Here is an 18728-nt window from a genome sequence, read left to right as displayed (position 1 = left end):
AATTTTAAATATCTAACCCCCCTTAAAATCATTAAAGGTGCGTACCACTCGTGGATAGTATTATTATTATTATTGTGATGACTACTACTCCTACTACTTCATTTCACTGTATCTTCAAATCTATATATATCAGACAATTGATATTCAATCATGTAGGTGATATATCAAGACAATTAAGGACAGATGAAGACCCGGATGGCACATCGTTAAAAGGAAGAGATATCATCAAATTACCTCATCTTGGAATGATATCAAAGTATGGGTTACCTTGGCAATTTGTCTGTCATTATCTACCTAAAGATAGTACTCTGGTACTATTGAAAAGAAGAAAAAGAGTAATCACTGAATACTGTTGTCATCAAAATGCAACATTGGATACACTTGAACGTCTAGTAGAATGGTCTCAAGTGGTTGGATTTGATTGGAAGTATTTAGAATGCAATAGTATCTATATAAATCAAGATGTATTGGAATATACAGTAAAAAGGTGTCTTGTTGATCAAGATCATACATTTCTCTCACAGGCAATGTGGCTTGCTTGCAAATATGGATATTTCTCAACTGTCAAGTTGATAGACTCGATCAAAGGTGTACAACTTGATCTAGAAGCAATGCAAAACGCCATGGACGATGCTTGTAGTAACGGATTCATTGACATTGTAAAATATTTACACTATAACAGAACTGAAGGATGTACTACATATGCAATGGTAACAAATTGAATTGAAAGACCCAAGTAATAATTAATTAATTAATTATTGTTTATTGTATATTAGGATAATGCAGCAAGATATGGACATTTAAATATTTTAAAGGTAAACTAGAGTTGGTTAAAATTAAACAAACAATTTATTTATTTATTTATTTATTTTCAAAATAATAGTTTCTTCATTTAAATAGAACTGAAGGTTGTAGTATGGATAATATTTTATATAATGCAGCATCTAATGGTCATTTAGATATTGTCAAAGTATGTATTTCATTCATATGATGAATCAACTCACTCAATTATCAATAAATACTAATTATTATAAATTCTTCTCATCATCATCAAATTAAATTTAAATAGTTTTTATATAAACATAGAACCGAGGAATACTCTTGTTATGCTATGGATCTGGCCTCTCGCAATGGATACATTGATGTTGTAAAGTACCTTTATGAGCACAAAACTGAAGGTGCAACCAATGCTTTGGATTGGGCTGCTGAGTGTGGCAACATTGATGTAGTAAAGTACCTTCATGAGCAGCGTAGTGAAGATGCGACTACCTATGCTATGGAAATAGCATCAAGAGAAGGATTCATAGATATTGTAAAATACCTTCATGAGCATCGTACTGAAGGTGCAACCACCAGAGCTATGGATTGGGCTGCTGAGTGTGGCAGAATGGAGGTTGTAAAGTATCTTCATTTCAATTGTACAGAAGGTGCAACTACCGATGCTATGGATATGGCAGCTAAAAATGGTCACATTGAAGTGGTAAAGTTCCTTTTTGAGAATCGCAGTGAAGGATGTTCAGAATCGGCTATGGACTATCCTGCTAGGAATGGAGACATTGAACTATTCCAAGACGATAGATAGTGGCGATATCTCTTCCAGTTAACGATTTTATCATATCTTCGGACGTCTTGGGTACAATAGTTCTGATATCACATGTATTTCATTGAATATTAATTGTCTAATATATTTTGATCTAAATATTAAACAAAATGTGGTTGTTGAATCTTTATTTGTATTTGTAGTACTAGTTGTAATAGTCATTATTATTTATTATTATTACTAGTGTGTATGGTTGCTCTTGAAAACAAAATGAGGATGATCAGACTTGAGAATTCAGAGATACTCAAGGTTATTCGAGTTTTTTATTAATAAAAAATTATATTATATTTATTGATTATCCAAACTTTTGTGTTTTGTGAAATATTCTTCATATTAAAAATTGACTTTGTTGTTGTTATTATTATTATTTCCTCTTCATTATTATTATTTGTTATTTGTTATTTGTTATTTATTATTTATTATTTATTTAATTAATGGTATTACATGAATAAATAGAGTTGGTGTCAGATTCACAGGTAGTTGGTAATTCCTTGCTGACACAGCAATGTTTAGCGGTTCCTTTACATCCTTCCATGCAAATGTAGTCCATTGGGGTTTGACTGTCACACGAAAAGGTACTGTTAAAGTAGGGTGTGGCGAATTGGTAACCAGTGACAAAGTAGTAGTAGAATTGGAGATCTTTGCAGTCCTTTTCAGAGTACTGCGAGTAGATGATAGTGTCCAATGGGACGCTTGGCGAAGTGACCTCACTTTCAGAGATGTACATGGTAGTCCAACTGGGTGTCCAGGCAAATTCAGCAAAGACACATGATCCGTTTTTAAAAGATTCTACGTCAAACTTGCCCTTGCACTCGGTGCTATTATATACTTTCCAGCCTGCACGCAAAGCATCGACTACAAAGTAATAGGAACGACCTTGGAGTTGGATACATTGGTTGATAGCGAAAGAGTATCCAACACCAACACCAACATCACCTTCACAGGTTTCATTTACTTGGTTTGGTATAAAGTTTACAAACAAGTTGGTTGGTAATGATTGTGATACGGTACCACCAATCAACATTGACATCATTGCAATGATTCCTACTATTAATATTATTGATACTTTCATCTTTAATTTATCTCTATCTTTTGTTATCTATTTATATATTTATGTATCTCTTTAGGGTTAATATTTAAAGTGAAAGGAGACAAAGGATGGACTGACCTTATTGGCTGAAATTGATTAAAAAACCAAAAAATATCTGATTTAAAAAAAATCTAATGACCTCTTGATTGAAGTTGCCAATACCCAGTATGAGGTGACGCACCTGACGTCACCAGCCTTCCGGAAGAAATAGAGTACTGATAGTAGATATTAATGAAACTCTGATCTTTATTTTATTCAAAGTAGATCATTGATTTTAAAGTGTCGGAGATTGATTGATTGATTTGGTTTGTTGTTAATAAGAAATCTACTTTGATAAATCATTTTGGAGAATGGAATGAGAAAGCTATTTGAAATAATTATTTCGGTCAAGTGATAGACCTACTGACTCTTACAAGTCCGGATTGCTTTTATTTTGTTGTAATCCTTTCTATCCATAGTATCCCATCAAAAATAAAAGCAATCTCGAACTGTGTATCGCTAGACGAGGAACTCAAAGATTACCAAATGTGATAACCCAAACCCTTTGATCTTTCATTATATTGAGTACTCTGTGGTAAATTCAATGTTGTAAAGGAATGAGTGTTTTAATATCCCCTTACGTAGTTAATTGTTGTACTAGTAAAACTATATTTATGACAAAAATAGTCTTTTCATCGAGGCGAGATGAACTCGAAAGATCCAACTTTCAAAAAAAAAAAAAAAAAAAAAGAGAAATATCTTGTGAGGTCACCTCAACCCCTGCTGTTTTATCAAAAAAAGATCATCTTCCACCTCTAACAGCTTTTTTTTCAAACACACACAAAACACCATTCAAAGATTAATAGTAGTACTAGCCAGCCATCCATCTTTTATAGCTGAATATACACACCCACCAATCAATCAAATTAATTAACAAATCAAATCAAATCAATCATCGATTAGGTTCTTTATTTGTAATTTTAGATATTATTATTATTATATTATAATAAGAAGAAAAGATAGAAAGATAAATAGATAGATAGATAGATAGAGATATATATATAGATAGATAGATAGATAGATAGAATACACCAGATATAGATAGATATACTTTAAAAGATCAGCATCATTTGATAATAACAATAAGTAGTAGTAGTTCATTCATTGTACATATATTGCAGAAGAATAAAGAGGAAGAAAGTGTCAGCTTATTATATAGAGTAGTAGTAGTAGCTATTAGAGAGCAATAGTTAGTAGTAGAAGTAGAAGATGTCTACTGACACTATCAGTTTGAAGGTTAGATTGGTAGATAAGAAAGTATTTAAAAAGTTTCAATTCTACCCCAAGAAATCAGTTAAAGATGCTAGACTACACATAGCAAAGGAGATGGACGTAGATGCCGACCAATACGGTCTCTTCCTTCCCCCAAGAGACGATCAAAACGGCATTTGGTTCAGAGATGACTACCCCTTGGATTTCTACGGACTCGAAGGTGAAGTAGATCAAAAGGAAGCACTTTTATTTAGTTCAAAGGAGGCTCCTATGATGGTATGTGTACATGTCAAAACAAACAAACAAACAAACAAACAAATAATAATATCTCTAACACTTGGTTTTTTTTTTTTCTACTCCCCTCCTCTACTCCAAAAAATATCTATCTGATTTTTTTTTTCCCCATTCCATTTCATTTCATTCCAATTCCAATGAATGTTGAATAATATAATTTATATAATATATTATTTTAGGAATTTGTTGAATTTAAGAAAAGATATAGACCAATTAAAGTTGCCAAAGGAGATAACCAATATAAGACAGTTATGGTTGATGATACTATGAATGTAGCTGAAGCTATCGCTCATATTATTACTCATGTTCCAACAACTGCTGCCATCACTGAAAATGAATTATATAATATGGGTGATGATGAAGGTAACTATTAAATAATCATATTTATTTTTTTTGGGAATTTAATTATATTAATTTTATTTATTTCCATTTTAGTCGAAGTATTATCAGGAGATATGACAATTAGAGAACAAGGATATGTTGGAGAATGTACAACAGGGTTATTAAAGAATGAAAAGGGAGAGATTAACCTTTATGTAAAGGTACCCTATTTTGAAGGATGGATCATGAGAAAGCGTGGTGGAGGTTTAATGAAAGGTCTCAAGAATTGGAACAAGAGATGGTACACTTTGAAAAAGAACAAATTGGTCTATCACAAAGCCAAGGGTTTTGGTCCTGAAATGGGTTGTATTTTTATGAAAACTGTACAAGCTGTTAGAGCTGCTACCACTGGTACTGATATTCCCTCAAAATATGTTAAAGTAAGTAAAAAAAGATAATATTATTTACATCAAAATATGATTTATTAATATGTTTTTATTTTTTGTTTTAGTCATGTTTTGAAGTAGCAACACCAGGAAGAACCTATATATTTTTAGCAAATAATCCAAGTGAGATGAAGAAATGGGTAGAGATTTTGGATTTTAGTAGAAGAATGTTTGCATACGAGACTGCATTCTTTGGTGTGGCCAACAGAACGGTGAGCAGCGGCAGTGGAAAGGGCGGCGAGTACTCGCGTTCCAACTTGACGATGGGCAACCGTCGCCGCGGCGCCAATGGCGAGGAGGGCGGCATGGCCGACTTTGACGACGACACCACGTCAGACGAAGACGACTCGGACGACGACCGTCCCAAGAGACGCGGCGGCGAGGCGGCCGACAAGCAGCAGAGAGAGGCCGAGGCCAAACGCGTGCACGAGGAAGAGGAGCGCAAAAAGAAAGAGGAGGAGCGCAAGGAGGCCGAGAGACGCGAAGAAGAGCGTGTGGCAGAGGTCAAGCGTGTCGAGGAGGAGGAACGCAAGCAGCGCGAGCGCGAAGAGGAGGAGCGCCAGGCCGAGGTCAAGCGCGTCGAAGAGGAGCAGGAGCGCAAGCGTGTCGAAGAGGAGCAAGAGCTGGTGCGCAAGCAAGAGGAGTTCTTGGCCAAACAACAGCAACTCGAGCTCGAGAAGCAAAAGCAGATGCAAGACCAAATCGAAGAGGACAAGCGTCTCGAAGAACTCATGTTGCAAATGGAACTCGAGCAAGAGGAGCGTATCAAGTTGCGCGAAGAGCAAGAGCGCGTCGAAAAGGAGCGCGAAGAGATTGCCAAGCGCTTGCAAGAGGAGCAAGAAAAGTTACGTCTCGAACGCGAGGTGCTCGAAAAGGAGCGCATCGAAACCGAGGAGCGTATCGAGCGCGAGCGTGTCGAACGCGTCCAACGCGAGGAAGAGGAAAAGAAGCGTCGCGAGGAGGTCGAAGAACAGGAAAAGAAGCGTCAAGAAGATGCCCGTATTGCCCAAGAAGAGCGCAAACGTGTTCAAGAAGAAGAACGCAAGAAACGTGAAGAACAAGAAGAACAAGAAAGACAAATCCGTGAAGAAGAAGAAGAAAAGAGAAGACAACAAGAAGAAGAGGAAGAAGAGAACAATAGTCAAGACGATCAACAAGAACAAGGTGACGATGACTTTATGGAAGAATTGGACAAGGAAAGAGAAGAACAAGAACAAAAACATATCGCCTCTAGAAGATTACAAACTACTCAAGCTCGTCTTGAAGCCATTGAAGTTGAAACTCCTGAACTTAAATTCTTACTCAAACAATCATCCAAATCAACTCCAGAAGATTTATTATTGGCTTGGACTAATTATATTATTGAAGAAACTAATACTCCAAATAATCAACAAACAGGTTCATCATCATCATCATCAAGTACCATATCTGCACAATCTGCAATCTTATCATCATCATCAACAACAACATCAACAACAGCTTCATCTTACAATAGCAACAACAAGACCACTACAACCACAACAACCAATGCCATTCTTTCACCAAAACAATTTTCAGTTTCTATTGATTCTGTAAGTCACATCACATTCTCAAACCATCTTTTAAAAAAGAGTTTATATTGATTTATTTGATTTGTTTTGTATTTTAGAACTTGGAATTATATAGTAAATTATTAAGTAAATTGGAACCACAAGAATTTTCAATTACAGAATTTTCAAATCAAACTGGACAAGTTGAAAAGGCAGAATACATTGTTCAAACGTTGCAATCGTTGGGTGTTGAAACTATTACCGCCGAACAATTATTATCAACCGATGAAAATGTTCACATGAATGTATTATTAACTATTTACGAAGAGATTGGATCAAACTGGCAAGAAGAATTCCAATCTCAACTTGTATCAAAGAGAGTTTTCGCTTCAAAGTATATCTATCACATTTTGGCTCAATCAATGCCATCTTTATCAGTTCCATCATCTCCTTATGAATTACTTGAATCTTTACGTGATGGTAATATTTTATGGTATGTAAAAACAAAATAGAATCTTAGAGAAATAGAGAATAGAGAAATATATATTGGATATTAATATTAATATTATTTATTATTTATTTATATTTTTTAGTCATTTAATTAATAAAATATTTAAGGGAATGGTAGATGAAAGAGTGATTCAAAGAAATATTGAACAAGGTAATAAGATTGATAATTTGAATATTGCAATCAATGCATCAAGAGCACTTGGATCAAAGTATGAAAGTGGTACAGTTGTTGATTTGGAGACGATTACACCACTGCAAATGCACCATCTCTCTTGGGAGGTGGTAGAGTTGTGTTTGTTGCAATCGGCCAACCCATCACGCAACAACAATCTCTTTACATTGATGCGTGCCGAGACGCGTAATGCGTTCCGTGCACTCGAGCACGAAAAGATCATGTTGCGTTGGTTCAACTACCACTTGCGCAAAAACAGTAATCGTCAAATCAACAACTTCACCGACGATATGGAGGATTGCGAAAACTATGCCTATCTATTTGACCAGATTGCACCACAAGTGTCGCGCAAAAAGGAGATCCTCGCCGAAAAGGACTGGGAGAAGCGTGCAGAGATTGTGTTGGATATGGCCGCCAAGATTGGCTGTCTCGGCCTACTCACACCAACCGACATTGTCGAGACGGAAAACAGCAAGCTCAACCTGTTGTTTGTCGCCGACATTATGCGTGTCTGTCCGGCCATGCCCACCTACAAGATGGGTGCCGACGAGGAGCTCGATGACTTTGTCGCCAAGTCGTCTGAACAAAGCAACAACCACGACCAACAACTACTTCAGTGGATCAACGGCATGGAACTTGGCATTCCCGAGGTCGTCAACATGCTCGACGACCTCAAGGACGGCACTGTATTTTTACGCGTCTTTGACAAGGTTGGTCCCGCCGGCACAGTCGATCCCAAGAAACTCAAGATCGTGCCCGGCAACAGCGTCTTTAAGAAGCTCGAACTCTGTAATTATACCATGGAAATATGCCACAAGCTCAAGCTCAATGTGGCCGGTATCGCCGGTACCGATATTCTCAACGGCGACCTTCGTGTCAACCGTGCCATTCTCTTGCAAATCCGTCGTTTCCTCGGTGACAAGGTCGTTGTCGACGTGGCCACTGCTCATCAGGCCCAAGCCCTCAAATGGGCCAACAGCAAGATCAACCCCGAGAGCAAGGTCAAACTCATCCAAAGCTTCAAGGACCAGTTCCTCCAAGACAGCATCTTCTTTTTGGCACTCTTGGATGCCCTCGTTCCAGGCAAGCAAGACCGTTCCTACATCACTCCAGGCCAATCCGACGGTGACATGGAAAAGAATGCAAAATACTTTTTGACCCTTGCTTGGAGTTCGGCCATCCCCCTCGTCGTCGTTTGGGAAGATGTTGCAAAGGTTAGATCAAAATCAATTAAACATATCATTGAAACTTTACAAGATTGGGATACAAAGAAACAACTTCAACATCAACAATCTTAAAAAAAATATAAGATTAAAACAAATAAAAATAAAAAAATACAAATAATTAAAAAAATAACTTACACATGTCACCATGACAATATTGACCTCTAAAAAAACGGATCTTTTTAAGATTGTAGTACTAGATTAACAACACACAATGATATGTGATTAAATCAAAAGTTGTGATCATTTATTCATTCTAAAGATTATATATATTCTCGTCGAGAATGATAAAGGTTATACCTTCAAGTATCAATACATACGCATTTAGACAATTAGTATCTATAAAGTCAAGATGTAAATTACAATACTATGAACCATTGTACACATCATATCATGGATCAACTCAACCAATCGATATGAATCAATACATTAAAGCTAAACATACACTCAAAAGACAATTGAAAATTAATCATTCAATAGAGTAAGTAAACAAAACGATCATCATGGGCCTGAATTCAATATTAAACTGTGATTTATTTCTACTTGTTTAGGAATAATACATTTCTAGCTTTTAAAGTTATGGATAATGATAAACCTATTGATTTTAAAAATGGAATGAATCAATTAAAACAAGAATCTTCATCATCATCATCATCATCGTTGATCAAAGGAATCAATTTAGACCTAAGATCAATCAAAATAGAAAAAAAAAAAGAAATGAATCAAATCAATGATATTTTAATGGCAACTAGAGAAGGTTTGAATGATTCAAATATACCAATTACTCTATTTGTAGATTATGATCAGACAAGGGACTATTTACCTAATCTATTTGATATGGTGAAGAGAGATAAAGATCGTCGTGATCACTTGGCAATTGAATTTGACAATTATTCAATTCAAGTAGATTGGAAACACTTTCATACCAAGAAGATAGTTTGGAATGATATGGAGGATAATGAAAAGTTAAAACAATTGGTTCAAAATGCAACATCAAATGAAAGAAAAAACAATTATGATTGGTGTACTTATTTGGGAGGTGGAATAGATAGTGTTCAAGACTTGCACCAATTAACAAAAGATTATGAGACTAATCCTGCTAGTAGATCATTTGGGTTCCTGGTTGATGAATCTAATCTTGCTGGAAACCCATACTTTTTCAATCGATTCATTATTCCAACCTATATTTCACCTCCACCAAACTTTCAACATTTGGTTGGGTTCAAAGATATGCATTATTCTATTAGTGATCAAGCCAATGGTACTGGAGGTAGAGAAGAGAACATTCAAGTGACCGAATTACTATCAACTATAGTTCATCATGCTATGCTTGCAGAAGAAGCGGAAATGGAATTAGAGGGAATGTCTGCTAGATTATCAAACACAGCAGTGATTCGACCGGAGTTGGAACCACATATCGATGGCTATCTACAACCATTTGGTAATTTAAATAACAAACTCTCAGAGGATGCAAATGGTCAAATCATTTCCGATCAATCTAATAATATTACTCGACTCGGACAATTACTGTTATCTGTAAACAATTCAAGAGAAATGGTACCTATCCTAAATGATTTCCTATTATTTATTTCTAAACAATATGGTTGTAGTAGTACAAGAAGAGAAGGTAAACCAAATCAACAACAAAAGCAATTAGATTATTCAACTTTAAAGCAACAATTAATTTCACAAAAAAATCAAATTAAAAATAATTATTGATGTTTAAAATATTTGTGAAAATTATGCCTGTTCTTATACTCTGTTTACAGTTTTCCGAATCTATGTTGGTCTGTTTGGACTTTTCAACCAGATTTTTATTCACGCAAGATAGTTGCTTTGTTGTCTGACCAATCAATCGTTTCGCGCAAACGCTAGCTCGCTCACACCTCTAACCAAAAAATAATTCTTCTGTTTATGCAATGATTAGTTCATCTTGTCGCTTGGTGTATTTGTTGCTCTCAATACCTACAATTCCCTTTCACAAGATACAATGGACAACACATTTCATTCAATATTTAGATCGATATACATTAGACAATTGTAATATATATCAAAACAATTGTATAAAGGCGAAAATGGATATCTCTCGACAGTCAAGATGATAATATCTATAGACTCTATAAAAGGAGCACCACACCTAAATGACATAGCAATGGACCTTGCCTCTAGTAATGGGTTCATTGACATTGTAAAGTATTTACATGAGAATAGAACTGGAAAATGTATTACAAGGGGAATGGTAAGAGTTGAACCAAAAGAATTAATATTAAAAATACAAATAATGAATTAATTATCCCACTTTTCTTTCCCATCATTGTAGGATCAAGCAGCAAATAACCATTTAGACGTCGTAAAGGTGAGTTGGGTTGGTTGGTTTTAAAAGTCATCCTTTTGCAATTTTACATTTCAATTCATTAACAAATAATATAAATTTCTTTATTAAAATATAGTTTCTTCATTTTAATAGAACTGAGGGGTGTTCGAGTGATGCTCTGGATGGAGCAGCTGAAAATGGTAATTTAGAGATTGTTAAAGTATGTATTGTTTTGAAAATAATTGCAAATACTAACCAGTGCTGATCCCATCATCACATTTAAGTTCCTTATTCAACATCGTACAGAGGGCGGTTCAAAGGATGCTATGGATTTGGCAGCTCAAAATAATCACATTGAAATAGTCAAAGTATGTAACAACACAACTACATTATCATAAATATGATATTGATATCCTCTAACAATTTATTATTTATTTTCATCCATTTCAAATCATCAACACCTATTAGTTTTTACACTTTAATCGCACTGAAGGTTGTACTGACAGAGGTATGTTTTCTTTATACCTAAATCATTTTGAATTGGCATCATTTCTCATCAATGTCAGAAAAGAAAAATGTAGTCAAGAACTACTACAAAAAGTATCGACAGGTGGGCTTTATAATATAGTCGAGTTGGCCCACAATTCATTTTGAGGTTTGTCAACTGCTCAGAAACCATTTAAACCATCACGTCAGTCAAAAACGAAAACCAACAACCAAAAAAAAAGATAAATAAATATTGATTGTCTAATATATTGTTCTTGTACTCAATAACTAATCATTCCTACAAACGTATCGCAGTTTTGTATTGACGTTGATGATCTGTTTTGGACTATTCAAATTTTTCATATGAAGAATAATATTTATAAATGATTTATTTATTTAATCATCAATAAGATCATCAAGATCATCACCTGATGGTTCTTCTTCTTGTTCAGAGTCTTCAACTTGACTAACTTCTTCTGCCTCATCATATTCACTTGAAGATGAACCATCGTAATTTGAACTCTCGCTATTATCTTGATCTTGATCTTGGTCTTCGTCATCATTACTATATTGTTCGTCGTCGTCATCATCGTCGTCATCATCATCATCACTACCACTTCCACTACCACGACCACCACCACCACGAGTTGGAGCATTTTTTGTCTTTAGTAATTGGAATGAAACATTGTTTTGCCATTTATGTTTTCTAAATTTAACCATAATTTCACTTGCAAATGTTGATATTGCTTTCTTGGCTAGTGGAACCAAAGAAACACCAGATTGATCCTTTGTATTCTTGACCTGTGTACAAAGATGCTAAAAAAAATAATAAATAATAATAAAAGTATTAGTAACCACCACATTGATCAATCGATGAATGATTCAATTTTGATTTCATACCTGCAAGGCTCCAGTAACATCTTGAAACTTTTTGATAATATCTTTTGTTTTTGAAATACTAAATTCAAAGAGTTTGTCGATGATTGGGACAAAGTGTTTGGTGAATTCCATGACAAAGTTTTTGCCATGTTTGAGAGAATCGGCCACATAGTGTATTTCTTTTGAAAACTCTAGGAGCATGTCACACATTGCAACAAGATGTTGGCATTGTATTAAAATATCCTTTGGTCTCTGACTATTAATATCAACAAGTGCCATTTGTTCGTTGATGAGTGTAAAAAGGGTTCTAAAATAGACCATGTTGCTTGAAGGATTGAAAATACGTAGAGAAATTCTTTCTGGGTCAACCAAATTAAAAACAGTGTTTGTCATCATTTTGATCGATTCTTCTCCCAACTTGTCATCATCCATTTGACTCTCTTGATGATCATCTTGTTCCGATGAATCTTCATTCTCTTCTTCTTCTTCCTCTTCTTCTTGTTCCTCTTCATCATCATCACTATCATGAGTTGATTTTCCTTTTCCTTTTCCTTTTCCTTTACTCTTTCCTTTTGCTTTACTCTTTCCTTTACCTTTTGCCTTTCCTTTTGCTTTTGATTTTGATTTTGATTTTGCTTTTTCCAAAGCATTCAGATTGTTTGTAGCACAAACTACAACAAAGAATTCACATAAAATAATAATACCAACCTCTTTTTGGTTCTCTGCATGTGAAAATAATGTTTTTAATAAATATGATGTAGATGTTGCCTAAAAAGAAAAGAAAAAGTAAATAAATGTTGTATGTTAAATTATTATTGTTTTCGAACATACAGGAATTTTTCTACCCCAAGATTGACCGATTGCCTGTTTGGCATAGTTGAATATTTGTACCTTTGGATCAACACCATTTCTATTGGTGTTTCCTTTGCTACTCTTTTTATCATTATTATACAATGTGGTTAAAAGAGTTAACAAACTGGTACATGGTCGGAATGCCTTTACTTGTAATAAAGAAACCCAAAACTTTTCAAAATAATTAAATAATTTAAAACTGAGATCAATTGCTGTCAGATTTAATTTGGTTGTTCTTTTTTCATGAACTGATGCCATGATTTCCTAAAAAAAATAAAATAAAATAAAATAAAAGTTAATATTATCAAATACCTTTTTTTTGTTTTTTTTGTTTACATACTTGTAAATCTTGAAAATCAAATGAATCATAAGATAATATTTTTGTAAATATTTCAAAAATAAGATGGGTATTTGCAAGATTCAAAGAATATATCTTTTGACTTTTGGTAAAGACATCATCCATTTTTTCCATTGCCAATTTATACTCTTGGTTTTCTGGATTGTGTTTTGACTTTGATTGAGCTACTTTGAATTGTTTAAACATTTCTTCTTGATCTGGGAAGAGTTGTTCAATTGTCTGTACAGTTCTTTCAAGGTGTACACAAAGTGCTGGGAATATTGCCATTAATGTTTTGATCATCTCTATAAAACTATAATCTAATATATATCTTTGTGAAGATCCATGACCAAATGGATTTCTTTTTTCAGATGACAACAATGATGTTATCTTTCTATTGAAATCAACTAATAAATAATGTAATTGTGGTGCCTAAAAAAAATAAAAATAAAAAAATAAAAAAAAGAATAAATAATTAAATTTATAATTATTATTTAAAATGTTACATACATCCAATTCAATAATATTAAAAGTACCATCGTGAGAGTTTTTAACATTAGATTGTAAAATTAAAAGTGAATTTAAATCTAATTTTCTTAAATGAATTCCAATCGCATCTAAATGTGGTAAATAATGATCACAACTAAAAAATTAAAGGTTAATAAAAGTATTATATCATTTTGATTTGTTTTTCTTCGCTTCACTTACTCTTCATCATTTAACCAAGACAATTTTTTCTTTTTAATTTTCTTTAAATCAACTGAAAGGTTTTTACGAAGATCAGAATTGAATGAACCATAGGGAGCATTGAATGAAGGACAAAGAGAAAGAACATGGTTGAGTCGTTCTTCGACCACAATCAAATCCTTTAGCCTTTGAGATACACCATTGTGATAGAGATCCATTTGTGGAGAGAATGCATTGATTGTTTCACGAATCCAATCAACTGCATAATAGATGGCCAGTGCATAGGAATCCTTGCCTTTGACCATATCAAATTCCAATAATTCTTCATCAAACATGACCAATGGTACTTCGAGTACACCGCTGAGATCTTCCAATGAATTTTTAGATGCACGTACAAATGTTCGTAGGAATCTAAAGAGTGGGGCCGATACCAATACGTTATCCTTTTGTGCTGGATTGCAAATCTTTGGATAAATATCTACTGCCATTGTACTATCATCTTTTTTAAACCAAACTCCATCTATTCTTCCAATATGATTATTAAATAAATTATTAAATTCCTCCATATCTATAAATAGTCTAAATAAAATTATAAAAAAAAAGGTTAGAATAAAAAATAATATTATCATTTTAGTTAAACTATGAATGCATACCCTGCGATATGGTCTATAAACTTTGGACAAAATTGGTTTGTAAAAATTTGTTGCATTTCATCAAAAAGATATGCTGTTAATAATTTATCAAACTAAATAAATATAAAAAAAAAATAATAAGTTTGGTTAATAAATAACTGATTATCTTTTTTCTTTTTTTTTTGTTTTTTTTTTAACATACAGGTTTTGATTTTTTACAACTTTCTGATAGACTATTAAATAGATACATTGCACGATCTGAAACTTCAGCTGGAACATCAATTAGTTTTTCGCCTTTATCACGATCTTTGATGCAAACTCTTTTGGCCAACACTTGAATTTGAGCACAACCAGAAATGATACCAAACTTTTTATACTTTAAACTACTACCACTTGACAGTTTTCTAGTATACATGTCCAATTCATTCATATCTTTGTTATTCTCTACACGATATGAATCCCCATCCAATTGAATATTAAATGATTGTGTTGCCATTAATCTAAACACTTTTCTGATTTGGTGTTCCAATAACATTTCATGTTGATCCATAATTCTTTTGATAAAATTATTATGTCTTTTTAATATCTCTCCACAATTGGTTGATAATTCTAATAATACTGATAATGCTTCATCAACTTCTCCAATCTAAAAAAAATAAAATAAATAAATTAAAATTGAATCCTTTACTTGAATATATTATATTTACATTTCCAGAACCAATATGAAGTAATAATGAACTAAGAACAGTATCTCTTTCATCATGAAAAACTTGAAATAAAATATAATAAAAATGATGTCCAATTAATCTAACTTTTGGTTCTGCTGATCTTAAAAATGAATCTGATAAAATCAATAATATTTTAAAATATCTAGAAAAAACAAAACAATTGGTAAATAAATAAATTTCTTTTCTTTTGTTTTGTTCTTTTCTATTCTTTCTTTCTTACGGTTTTAAAGAAATATTATGAGATTGTAAACTTGATAATAAAGTAGCTTTTGTTAAAGAACCAGACATGATTTTCTTTTTAAGTAAAGATTCAATGTCTTTGGGCTGGCTCCAAAATGAATAAATAACTAAAAGTAACCAAAAATCAAATACGTTGAATGTTTTACTATTGGATGATATTTCCCTGATAAAAGCAGTACACAAATCCTTTTTAAATCTAAAATTTGTTTTTAAAGTGTCCAATACAACCATTTCATCTGAATTTTGTTCTAAAATCTTTCTATCCAACATATTGGATTGATTGTATAATCCTGCTGGTGATCCAGTAGATGAACTAATTAATCTTGCTGTTGATGGAAATGATATATTTTCTCTTAATTTTTTAATTGTCTAGAAAATAAATAAATAAATAAGGATTAGTTAAAATCAATTTTAAAGGCCCGCCATCTCATTTAATTTGACCTACCTCTGTAACTTCTGAAGGATTAATTGATTGTAAAAGAGCATTTAGAACAACTGGTAATTCACTAGTTACACAACAAGATAATTGAATAAACATTGCATCTCTTGCTTTTTTTCTAGTTGTATCGGTTAGATTGAATGCACCCAATGCATCAATAACCACAACAGTGTATGTAGAATCTGTGCTCATTAGTTGTAACAAGTGTTCAACAGCCATGGCATGTCCTGAATCTTCACACAATTCTGGTAAAAAGCCAATCAAATCTTTTTTGAGTTCAACTTGATCACTCATCATATCAAAAAGATCCAATACTCTAGAAGAAATCATACAACTGTCACCTCCAGCCAATTCCAACCATCTAAATTGCGATATCAACAATTTAACCAAACTAAGGAATAATAAAAGTTGAGTTAGAATCATTTCTTATTCTTGTCTACGAAATTAAATATTTATACATACTCTGGTTGTAATCCAACAAGATATTCTCCAAGTAACATTGTAATCATATCTTGTTGGAGTGCAGGGATTGATAATAATAGTTTAACCATGGATTCTTGAGTGACCGACTTTGATTCTCCAACAACAGGCGATAAAATCATGAACAATACTTCCTGTTGATTGATCATACATCCCAATTCTTTTTGGAATATTTCCACTCTTTTTCTATCCTTATAATATTTTTGAAGTTCTCTTTTAAACAATGATGTGTCTTTAACTAAATAAATAAATAAAAAAGAAAAGATAATAATTAGTAAAAATTTAATAAATAAATAAATATGTTTATATTTCGATACATACTAAATAATCTTTGGTGATCTGGATTAAATTGAACAGATAAACTTGATAATAATTCGAAAAAGTGTGTTTGGGATGGAAGATTAAGCATTTTAGGGTTCAATGGTATTAAATTGAGTTGAAAATGATCGTGTTCCGATTCAAATGAATCAAAAGGTACACCAATTTGAGAATATTGTGATGCCATTGGCATAAATTGTGATTGTTGTTGTTGTTGTTCGATCAATGTTTGATATTTTGGTATTGGTTCAAATGTTTGAGGTTTTAAATCCCATGTTGATCTTTTTTGATGTTGATCTTCGTGTTCCTCATCTTGTTCTCCCATTTCTTGATCTTCTATTTCTTCTTCATCCTCTTGAATAATGGTCTTTTTCTTTCTTGAAGATAGATTGTCTGTTACTTTTGATAATTCTTCTTCTTCGTCATAATTACTATCTTGTATCATAGGTTCATTAATGTCCTTTGGTTTTTTTTGTTGTTGTTGCTGTTGTTGTATATACATTTGTCTCTTTTTCTTTTCCATTTCCTTTTCACGTTCACGTTCCTTTTCATCTTCATCATTACTTTCTTCTATTTCTGAAGAACTATGTTCTACCTCTTCTTCTTCTTCCTCTTCATCATTACTTTCTTCTATTTCTGAAGAACTTTTTTCTACCTCTTCTTCTTCAGATTCAGATTCACTACCATCATTGTCTCGATCCGGTTTCTTATCATTCTTTTGATTGCTATTGTTATTGTTATTGTTATTGTTATTAGTATTCTTTTGTTGCTGTTGTTGAGTATGTACATGTTTGGTCTGAGGTGGTTGTGGACGAGGAGGAGGATGAGGAGGAGGAGAAGGAGGAGAAGGTTGTTTTTTGATCACTTCTTGATCTACTTTATCATCATCATCAAAATTGATATTATCTTCTTCTTGATGATCATCATTCATTTCTTCATCGCGAGTGCGATCATTGCTGTTTCGTAAATCAAACGTTTGTGACACCAAACCAATGTTATTTGGTGTTCCGCTACCACCACTGCTACCACCACTACTGTTACGTATTGAACCTCCTTTAGTTGGTGATGCCAATGAAGGAGGAGATTGTATGTGTCCACTACCACCACCACCACCACTAGACTCTGGAGATGATGATTTGGTTTTCTTTTGCGGTCGTTGTACAACGTCTTTAGAAGAATTGACAGTACTGTTAGGAGGGTTAGAATAAGGGACATTGAAACTCATTCTCCCTCCTTTGCTGCTACTACTGCCTCCACTACTATTACCTGAAGACATATTTGTGTATATATAAATAAATAAATATCTCTTACTCTATTATCTGTAAGATATTAATATTAATATTAAATATATAATGATCGAGATTTCAAAGTTCAAATCATAGGGTTTTCAACTTCAGTTTTATTTTTCTTGGAATTCATCATCAGTCTATAGATTTTGTGACCTTTATTATTTAACTTTTGTTAATATAATATAATAGTTATATAAAAAAGAAGGTATATTTGGTTTATTTATTATTTTTATTTTTATTTTTATTTAGATGGTGACACCATGACCCCTTTACTCTTGACCTTTGACACCATCATTCATTTTAATATCATCCTCTTTCTACATTTGTTGATGATATACGTACGGAGTGAAACAATCATCATCACACATATATGATGATAACAATCAATTTATCGAAATAATTGAATTAATTCCAACTACAGATAGAAAAACAATCAGTGGTTCGTTGATGACATATTTTTAGGGTGTGTGTGTTTGTACCAAAAAATCAGACGAAAAGAATACAAAAGAGGTAAAAAAGGATCATGAGAATTCGAAAACTATAAATACCCAATTAGAATTCTAATTTTAAATATCATCAAACCAACAAATCAACAATAACAATAACAACTA

At 33.1% G+C, this 18728-nt stretch overlaps 5 protein-coding genes across 5 annotated transcripts; 3 read left to right on the top strand and 2 right to left on the bottom strand.

The window, feature by feature from the left end:
* Positions 1–77: 77 nt before the first annotated feature.
* On the top strand, positions 78–1582 carry DFA_04407 (uncharacterized protein; the record flags this gene model as incomplete). The annotated part of the gene is made up of 4 exons (XM_004360083.1): positions 78–710; positions 777–815; positions 884–970; positions 1070–1582. 4 exons carry the CDS (start codon positions 78–80, stop codon positions 1580–1582), a joined length of 1272 nt encoding a protein of 423 aa, XP_004360140.1.
* Positions 1583–2027: 445 nt separating this feature from the next.
* DFA_04406 (uncharacterized protein) lies at positions 2028–3246 on the bottom strand (the record flags this gene model as incomplete). The annotated part of the gene is made up of 2 exons (XM_004360082.1): positions 2028–2644; positions 3213–3246. 2 exons carry the CDS (start codon positions 3244–3246, stop codon positions 2028–2030), a joined length of 651 nt encoding a protein of 216 aa, XP_004360139.1.
* A 692-nt stretch (positions 3247–3938) lies between these two features.
* Positions 3939–8511, top strand: enlA (actin binding protein; the record flags this gene model as incomplete). Its single annotated transcript, XM_004360081.1, has 7 exons — positions 3939–4217; positions 4415–4598; positions 4671–4996; positions 5068–6573; positions 6651–7024; positions 7125–7899; positions 8038–8511. The coding sequence occupies 7 exons, from the start codon at positions 3939–3941 to the stop codon at positions 8509–8511; spliced, it is 3918 nt and encodes a 1305-aa protein (XP_004360138.1).
* Positions 8512–8720: 209 nt separating this feature from the next.
* DFA_04404 (uncharacterized protein) lies at positions 8721–11148 on the top strand (the record flags this gene model as incomplete). Its single annotated transcript, XM_004360080.1, has 7 exons — positions 8721–8917; positions 8988–10063; positions 10456–10476; positions 10551–10675; positions 10757–10792; positions 10887–10970; positions 11035–11148. 7 exons carry the CDS (start codon positions 8721–8723, stop codon positions 11146–11148), a joined length of 1653 nt encoding a protein of 550 aa, XP_004360137.1.
* A 484-nt stretch (positions 11149–11632) lies between these two features.
* DFA_04403 (uncharacterized protein) lies at positions 11633–18104 on the bottom strand (the record flags this gene model as incomplete). The annotated part of the gene is made up of 13 exons (XM_004360079.1): positions 11633–12052; positions 12137–12883; positions 12947–13231; positions 13308–13736; positions 13815–13947; positions 14013–14570; positions 14645–14736; positions 14826–15269; positions 15331–15493; positions 15572–15960; positions 16037–16421; positions 16493–16748; positions 16832–18104. 13 exons carry the CDS (start codon positions 18102–18104, stop codon positions 11633–11635), a joined length of 5574 nt encoding a protein of 1857 aa, XP_004360136.1.
* Between the last annotated feature and the right edge of the window lie 624 nt (positions 18105–18728).

The sequence above is a fragment of the Cavenderia fasciculata genome (genome assembly GCF_000203815.1).
Source record: "Cavenderia fasciculata unplaced genomic scaffold Scf_Dfasci-G-o-33e01.r1-3, whole genome shotgun sequence".
Taxonomy (NCBI): domain Eukaryota; phylum Evosea; class Eumycetozoa; order Acytosteliales; family Cavenderiaceae; genus Cavenderia; species Cavenderia fasciculata.
The sequence above is the reverse complement of the archived record's forward strand: the minus strand, read 5'-3'. Positions and strand labels throughout refer to the sequence as shown.